Here is a 9,186-nt window from a genome sequence, read left to right as displayed (position 1 = left end):
GCCGAGCCGAGCTAGCAGGGCGGACCAGCGCCGGGCAGCCCGAGCCGCGCGCCGCGAGCGCCCGCCGCCGCCCCTCAAGCCCTCCTCGGCCCCCGCAGCGCCTGCCACCTTCCCCTCCTTCCCCGCGCCCCTGTCCCGCCTCCGGCCAGCCCGCCCCGATCGCTGCCCCCGCGGAGCCGGGAGGTCACCGGCCCGCGCCTCCGCTCCCCTGGGCCGCGCACCGCCTCCACGCCCTCCTCCTCCTCGCCGGGTTGGGCGCCTGGCACCGGGGACCGTTGCCTGACGCGCGAGGCCCAGCTCCACTTTTCGCCCCGCGTCTCCTCCTCCTGCTCTCCTCCTCCTCCTCCAACTCCTCCAACTCCCCTCGCTCTCAGACTCCGCTCGCGAGCCCCCGACTCCGCGCCCGCCCGCCACTTTCCGTCCCGCCCCGAAGGTGGGAGCGCGTCCGCCTCGGCCGGCACCATGGCACGGTTCGTCTTGCCCGCGCTGCTCTGCACCCTGGCCGCGCTCAGCGCCGCGCTGCTGGCTGCCGAGCTCAAGTCGAAAAGTTGTTCGGAAGTGCGACGTCTCTACGTGTCCAAAGGCTTCGACAAGAACGATGCCCCCACGCACGAGATCAACGGTAGGTGGGAGCCCCCGGGAGGCGAGCGCAGAGACGGGAGAAGGGGCCGCAGAAGCCCCCTCGCCCCGCCGCCCCTCGCGCCGGGCGCAGGTAGCCGAGACGGAGAAATGGGCAGGCGCGCCGGAGCGAGCCCCGACGCAGAGCGTTCGCTGCGGACGCCGGGGCCCCGGGTGCGCAGCAGGCGGAGGGGCGCCCCCGAGTTACCCGGCGGCACTCCCGCGCTCTGCTTCCTTCCCCCACCCCTCCTCCCGCGGTCTCCCTGGTCCCAGGAAGCCCCAGAGGACTCTGGCCCGCAAAGTGCGTGTCACCGGCTCCCTCGCCTTTTCCGGGTTGAACTCCTTACTGGGCTCCCCGCTTTGTTGTGTGGGTGACGAGAGGTCGGGTAGGGTGGAGGTTGCCAGGTTCCGGGGGGCGCAAAACGTGGAACTTGATGTTTCATTGATGTTCTTTAAAAACCCACTCCCCGCCTCTCTTCCACCGCTGACACGGATTAGGAGTTTTAGTAGCTACAGCGGCTTTAGAAGTGGTCTTTAAAAAGCAAACGACTCTCCACTCCTCCTTCAAACCCTGACTTTTGGGGACTCTCCTGCTTTCCGGGACGTGTTGGACGAGAAGGGTATTTTCCCCCCTTTTATTTCTCACCTCATTTTAAGGGTTAATTGCACTTTAAATTACAAATCTTTGAAAGGACTGATTACTGGAAGCCTGAATCTCAGTTGGGAGATGGTTATGCAAATAGAGACCGCTTAGCCTGTGAAAAAGTTCATCGGGTTTCGGCGCTGGGGGTGCGTGGGGTGTTTGTGAAAGCCCTTCTTGCAGCGCTGGGGAGGCAGCTTTGCGGCGGGTGCCCTTCGCCCCTCCTCGCCAGGCTGGCGGCGGTGGCCGGGCCGATCCCCTCTGGGTGGCACTCATTCGCAGAGGCCAACTGTTGCGCGCAGTCCCGCGGGCCGCGCTGGGGCCAGCGGCCGCGCAGGTAGCCTCTTCGCCCCGAGGGTTCGGAAAGAACCACGAATCTAGCTGGCTGATGGCCAGCTTAACCTAACGGAGAAGTGAGCGATTCGAGCCCCGGGGGCCAAGCCTCCATTCCAAACCTTTCATGGAAGTGAGCAGAGCGCGCCTTTGCCTCGCGGTGTTGGTCACCCGGGTGGGGCGGGCAGGGGGCCGGCAGCCAGCAAAGGAAATACTGTAATTTCAACCAGGCGTTTCCAAAGGCTTAGGAAGACTTGGGGGTCATTTTTTGGGAAGGGCTATTAATAACCTTGGAGATTAAGTGCAGTCATCAATTACATAAAAATTACAAAGGTAGTTGAGGGAAGTTGCTGGGCACTTTTCTTGTGTGACCGGCATCTATCTAGAAATAGAACCTAAGAAATGGTTGGAGCAGCCTAGGACCCCACGCACCTTGGGAGTTATCAAGTAACTCGCACGTTACTGATTAGAGACTGTTTGCCCTTGAGCTGCTTGTTTTTTGGGGAGCTCATGTCTGTCTTCACAGCGGCACGATTTTATTGGTTGTAGAGCCCTAAGAAGCCCTCTTTCTTTCCCCTCTCCCTTCCGCCCCGCTCGAAAAAGTAAAGTTGAGCCAGTAGCCACTGAAGCTTGGGGGCTCCACAGGTCAGACCTGGGGTCTTTGTGCCCTGCACGGTTTGGGCCCGGGGCCCAGTGGAGATGATTGGCGTGAAGGTTACAGTTGTCATTCCCACATTTAGAAGGGATAGATGCAGTGATGCACTTAATGGGAACGTGACAAGTTTTCATCTTCTGCTCATGCAAAACAATATGTGCCTTTGAGGTGGACTGGAGGCGTTCGGGGAGTGGGCTGTGAAATTGTCCTCCCCACTTTCTCCAACTGTGTTCTGTGCAGGCTTGCAAGGGCAGGACATCTTCCCCCGCCAGCAACTCAGGAAAAATGAAGTTTGAAGGGTGCCCAAGGACAGTGCTAGATGTTCCCTTTGATTGTCATGGTCCCCAGAAAACACCTGAGGAATGTTTTTGCATAAATATTTCTCTGGACATATTCCCCCTAAAGATAAGAGCGTTATTAGTGACCAGCAGCAGGAAATGGAAGCTAATGTGCTCACACCCAAAACATTTTATTCTTTTTGTCTTGTCCTTCATCTCCCTCCCAGGGCTGCTGCTTTTATTTCCCCTTTTGAATGACCTACTGGACTGCATTCTCCTGAGGAACAAAGGAAGTGCCTTTTTAGCTGGAATCCTTGGAAGACCACCAAGGACTTTAGCTCATGCAGTGCAATTTCGCACCACTTTCAACAATAACAAAAATGCATGACTGAATGGCTCAAAAATGTGGAGTGTTAGAGGCATTCATTTGAGTCTAGGACACTGTCACAACACAGACAGACCCAAGTAAATACCTTTAGACGGCCAGTATAGAAACGGGGTAATCTTTACCATCACCCTGGCCTCTCCAGCTGCATACATTGTCGTTGTCTCCCCTGGGCTCCACTCAGATAATTTTGGTCATTTGGGAGAGCATAGTCAACGTAGCGACTTGAATGAATTAGTTGCCAGGCACTTTCCTTGGTTGGGGGTGTGTGCGTATGTTTTCTTAAGTGCAAGAAGTCCAGGATTGTTTTCCAGGCAAAGGGTCACAGTGTCTGGGTGCCTAGCCCCAAGTTTAAGGTTTGATTCTTGATGGCCTTGCACTTGCCTTCTAGAGGTTTGAAGAGGTTTTGAGAATACTCCACGATCTTAAGGAACGTTTCAGTCTTTTTAGATTATAATTAAGATAATTTGATGTGCTCACAAGGGTGTCGGGGAGTACAGCATGCTAACAGGGCTCCGACCTAGGTCCTGCATTGCCTATCCACTTGACCCCTGAACTTAACCAAATAATGTGTAGCCTAGATGCCATGATCAAAAGGGATCTTTAACACAAAGGATGGGTTTTTGTTCAGCTTCAATGGGCATATCTTTTGGAGCACCTACTGTGTGCGATATTCTGTGCTTAGCATCATGGGGTCAGCAGGAAGGACGGGAGGGCCTCTGCCACCAGGACCTTCCCAGGTAATAGGGAGATAAGTCTTGCACACACACGATTGGAATACAACATGGTGTGTGATAAGGACCATATGAGTGGTACAGATGAGGAGAAAGGAGTACCTGGGGAGTTCAAGGGAGAAGGGATTTGGGACTAGGATATTAACTTACTAATGGTAGTTCAATAGTAAAAAAAAAAAAAATAGTATTTATAACAAGGAATTGTAAAATCTTACCATTCTCATTGCACCTCCCTCCGTAAGGACAGGATATGCAACAATTGGCATTTATTACTAACCTAATCTTTGCTTGTAATTGTCTTGAAGAGTGAGGCAGTTGGTTAAACCTACTTCACCTTGCCAAAGGTCCCTTCCACAGTGACATCGAACGATACCAAGGAGAACTTTGCATCACAGGTGTGATTTGGGAGTTTTTATTTTCCTGTTCCCATTTACGCTCATGACCAGTGCACCTGTGAGTGTGCATGCATGCTCATATGTGTACCTCTGAGGGAATCACATAAGCTATGTTAGGATTACATGGGAAAACGTGTGCTGGAGAAGTAGGAATACTTTTTTTTTTTTTTTTTTGCGGGGCCTCTCACTGCTGTGGCCTTCCTCGTTGCGGAGCACAGGCTCCGGACGCACAGGTTCAGCGGCCATGGCTCACGGGCCCAGCCGCTCCGCGGCATGCGGGATCCTCCCGGACCGGGGCACGAACCCGCGTCCCCTGCATCGGCAGGCGGACTCTCAACCACTGCGCCACCAGGGAAGCCCCAGGAATACTTTCTGATACTGCGTTGATTATCCCATGTAAGACACACAGCATATGTCTTCAAGAATTGTATTCCCTCTTACCTACTTTAAGTAGATGGGTTGGATTTTGCAGAGAACTTGTGATTTTTCTCACCTGTCAGTATAGAAATTGTCCCGAGTAGTACAGGGACTATCTCCTGGACATGCTCAAAAAAGAACTTGGTAAAAGTTCTGGCTTATGCAGCTCAATCTCTAGTTAGAACATACAAATATAAAATGTTTGATTCAGCATAATTACTATTTTCCTTTTTTGTTTGACTCACATTGGGTTGCACGCAATTTCAGGATTAGCTGGAGAGTAGACTGAGGAATGAAAAAGGAAGGTTTTTTGTTGTCTCAACAAGGGAGACATCAGTGTTTATCTAAGTCAGTTGGGAAGGGGTCTGTGGCTCCCCAATTACATCTGTTTTAGCCCTGAGGTGGTTGCCATATATGTTCACCAAAAATGCATTTTGGCTTCAATGAAAAGATGAAAAGAGCTAGTGGCTATTAAGTGCTTTCCCTGGGCCTGGTCCCAAACAAGATTGTCTCATTTAAAGTCCACAGCAACCATATAAAATCAGAATGATGATTATATTCATCATCCCCATTTTACAGACAAACAGATTCAGAGGGATTTAGAAATCTATTCGCAGTCTTACAGCTAGTTAATGTTGGAGGTGGGATTTGAACCCTAGGTCTTATCTGACCCAAAGTATAGTCTATGCTGTGTTGTACAGATAATAAGAAAGTACCTTCCCGACTCCCATAGGGGGCTGGTCTTAGAAACAAGCTATGAGAGGACCAGCAACTAACTGGTAAAAGACCATCATCACAGCGCTATGCTGATGCTCTAGTAGAGAGATCCAGTCACGTCCTTTGCAGGCAAAGTGTTGTACCCGGACAGAGACAATCTAATGTTAACAGTAGAAGGACTGTAAATTGTATTTCCTGGGTCATGGGGAGCCCACGATAGCTTCTGAGGAGGGGAATTTCGTTAGTCAGGCTGTTCCAGGAAGATAACTGGTGGCACTGCAGAGTTCAGGGTTGGTGAGGCAAGGGGAAGGCAGGGAGAGCTGTTGGGAGGCTGTTTTAAATAGTTCTTAACTGCCTCTTGTCTGTTACATCGGATCCATGGTCTTTGCACACAGCTGTCTTGTTTCCTAGTTCATCGTGTGTGCAGGCACATGTGTGTCTTCTTGCCTCAACCGTAAGTAACCTGAGGACAGATGGCAGCTCCTGGCATTTTGTGTGCCCAATGGTACCAGGTGCGCGAGTGCGGTGCAGTATTTGTTAAACAGGTAGGGGGATGACAGATAATTGTATCGCCTTGTCTGGCAGGACACCGGTGCTATCACGGGATTATACTGCCTTGGTGATAGATCATCATCCCATGGTCTCTTGCTCTCCTGGGAAGCTTTTGGGTCTAAACATTCTGAAGTGAAATAAATTTAGAATAAGTCTCCTAGAAATGTTGTTATAACTTGGAGAATGTTTTTATTCTTTCGGGAGTGTACTCATCTTCACCACTTCATTAATAACCGAGTGTCATAGGCATTTTTCAGAAGCATTCGGAATTCTGTTTTTCTTTCCGCCTTGAGATACACTTCTTTAAGAAACAAACAGTCGAGACTTGTGATTAGGCAATTTAGAACAAATGGAGAAGAGTAATTTAACACCTTAGATTCAGCATATAGAGCTGTCTGATGCACGTCAATTACCTTTAAAAAAAAATAAAATCTTGGGCTTCCCTGGTGGCGCAGTGGTTGAGAGTCCGCCTGCCGATGCAGGGGACAAGGGTTCGTGCCCCAGTCCGGGAGGATCCCACATGCCGCGGAGCGGCTGGGCCCGTGAGCTGTGGCCGCCGAGCCTGCGCGTCTGGAGCCTGTGCTCCGCAACGGGAGAGGCCACAACAGTGAGATGCCCGCATACCACACACACACAAAAAAAAAATTCTTAAATTTGTTGTCTTTACCAAGGTGAAGTACACAGGCTTAAGGATATCAATATTTTTATATAAGCGGGGAATTCCCTGGCGTTCCAGTAGTTAGGGCTCCGCGCTTTCACCTCCTACGCCCTGGTCGGGGAACTAAGAACCCACAAGCCGTGTGGTGTGGCCAAAAAAAAAAAAAAGCAGACACTAAAATACGAACAGTTAAAAACTAGCATTTTCAATTCCACTTGGCTAAACATCTGTTGCTTACTATAGAGAACATGAAAGTGCAGAAAATTCATGAAGCGATTCCATCTTGGAGGTAATTTGAAATACATTTAAGTTCTGATGCATTTAATTCAGCAATCTGGTGGGAGAGAAAAATCAAAGAGATCCATCAACCAGGTATTCAACCTTTGAAAAAGAAACTCTAACAAATGTTAGAAATTAGGAAAAAAATTGAATGGAAGAGTTAAAAAAAAAAAGGCAATAACCTCCAGGAAGCCTGGAAACTATGTAAAAACATCTTATTGGAAGCCCAGATAAATGTGTGCCAGACATCAAAAAGACCAGCTGCTTGGGGGAAGAAAAAAAGAACCCGGCATGACTAACTGGCAGAGTGAAAGAGGTGCTTCAGGGAAAAAGGCATCTTTCACAAAATGGAAAGTTTAAGCCAGCAGAAGGAAGTCCACGAGGTATGGCAGGGCAGGTACAAACTAGAAATTAAGTGAGCTGAAAGAATCAGAGGTGAGCCTTGCCAGGGATTTGAAAAAGGGCCCATGTGATGATAATGGTGAAAAGGGTGGGCTGAGTCCAGCCTCTTAGAGGAAAAGCAATATGGCTTCTTTAAGGGGCAGCCATGCCTGATTAACCTCCCAGAGATCTTTGAAAGAAGCAAGTGGGTGGATACAGGGAAACAGACCTAGTTTAGATTGTCAAGAATTATGCAATGGGATTCCAAGATGGAGTATATTCAGAAAATGCATTTACTTTGGGATAGGTGAGGACATTGGGTTATTGAAAAGAGGAAATAATGGAGGAAGGGCGGGGGAAGAGGGAAGAAACCCCACTGTCCTAGGTGGAGTAGTTTACATGGAAAGGCCATGGTTTCTTGAAAAGAGCAGTTCTAGCCTAGCTCTGTGACAAATCAGTTGTCTGATACCTTTGGTGAGGTTCTTTCTCCTCGATTTGAAAAATGGGAGTGGGGTTGTTAGAATACTGGATTACATCAGTGATTCTCAACCCTGGCAACGCTTTAAAGCGCCTGGAGAGCTTTTTTTTTTTTTAAAAAAAATTATTTATTTATTTATTTTTGGCTGTGTTGGGTCTTCGTTGCTGTGTGCGGGCTTAGTTGAGATGAGCCGGTGCTATTCTTTTTTTTTTTTTTTTTTTTTTCCGGTGCTATTCTTCATTGCGGTGCACGGGCTTCTCATTGCGGTGGCTTCTCTTGTTGCGGAGCACGGGCTCTAGGCACATGGGCTTCAGTAGTTGTGGCGCATGGGCTTAGTTGCTCTGCGGCACGTGGGATCTTCCCGGACCAGGGATCAAACCCGTGTCCCCTGCATTGGCAGGTGGATTCTTAACCACTGCGCCACCAGGGAAGCCCTTGGAGAGCTTTTAAAATCCACTAGTGCCTGGGCATCACCCCAGACCAATTAAATCATACTTTCTGGCAGTGGGGCTAGGTCTTGGTAACTTTTTAAAAGCTCCTCAGTGGCTCTAATGAGCGGCCATGGTTGAGAACCAGTGCCCTAGATGATCAGTGAGTTCCCTTCCATCTCTGAGATTCTGTGATTCTGAATTTTCCAATGAAATTCATCACAAAGTGTTATCTCAGAAGAGAGCTTTGATTTAGACCCAGTGCATGCTTGTTTCAATTTTGGCTAACTTGGATTTAAGAGGAACCTCTGGTTTGTTTATTTATTTATTTAAAAATTTATTTGTTTTATTTTTGGCTGTGTTAGGTCTTCGTTGCTGCACGCGGGCTTTCTCTAGTTGCGGCGAGCGGAGACTACTCTTCAGTTGCGGGGCACGGTCTTCTCATTGCAGTGGCTTCTCGTTGCGGAGCACGGTCTCTAGGCACGCGGGCTTCGTGGGCTCTAGAGCGCAGGCTCAGTAGTTGTGGCGTGGCGCATGGGCTTAATTGGTCCGCAGCATGTGGTATCTTCCCGGACCAGGGCTCAAACCCGTATCCCCTGCATTGGCAGGAGGATTCTTAACCACTGCGCCACCAGGGAAGTCCAGGAACATCTGTTAAACTTGGGAAAAATATTTTTTAATCAAGACGCAAATATATGCCATAACCAGTGATGCTTTGCTGAGAGTGGAGAAATAAGACTAGGACATTGAGAGTACTTTGGAGAGAATTAGACAGGAATCCAGCCTTGCTGTTGTTTATTGATTGTCAGTGTGCTAGGTGATACTTCTTCCCCTCTCTTTATTGGTAAAATAAAAGAAATCTCTTTATCCCTTACTTTAATGTCCTCTTTGCCATGTGTTTATTCTCTTCAAGTACCTTATCAAGAAATAGAAGTACAGTAAATCCCTGGGCTTCTGGCCGGCACAGCCATCCAGAACACAGCTGGGAATGTGGAAGTAAGCAGAAAAGCTAAATGATGGAAACAGCTGTCATAAAGTCCATGCATTCTACTTGGAGAAAAGGCCATCAGAAATTTGTCATCCGCAATCATTGATTTTTTTTTTTTTTTTTTTTTTTTTTTTTTTTTTTTTTCGGTATGTGGGCCTCTCACTGTTGCGGTCTCTCCAGTTGCGGAGCACAGGCTCCGGACGCGCAGACTCAGTGGCCATGGCTCACAGGCCCAGCCGCTCCACGGCAT

The 9,186-nt window shown here is 49.2% G+C and overlaps 1 protein-coding gene across 1 annotated transcript in view; it reads left to right on the top strand.

Moving 5' to 3' along the window:
- The first annotated feature begins 386 nt into the window (after positions 1–386).
- The window catches only part of GPC4 (glypican 4), a 106,883-nt gene continuing 98,083 nt past the window's right edge, over positions 387–9,186 (top strand). Inside the window, exon 1 of the mRNA XM_065900846.1 lies at positions 387–622. Within this exon, the coding sequence (XP_065756918.1) occupies positions 463–622 (160 nt within the window). The 5' untranslated portion in view covers positions 387–462. The remainder of the gene's footprint in view (positions 623–9,186) is intronic.

The sequence above is a fragment of the Phocoena phocoena genome, chromosome X (genome assembly GCF_963924675.1).
Source record: "Phocoena phocoena chromosome X, mPhoPho1.1, whole genome shotgun sequence".
Classification (NCBI taxonomy): Eukaryota; Metazoa; Chordata; class Mammalia; order Artiodactyla; family Phocoenidae; genus Phocoena; species Phocoena phocoena.
Note: the sequence above shows the minus strand (reverse complement) of the source record. Positions and strands in the feature narration are given on the sequence as shown.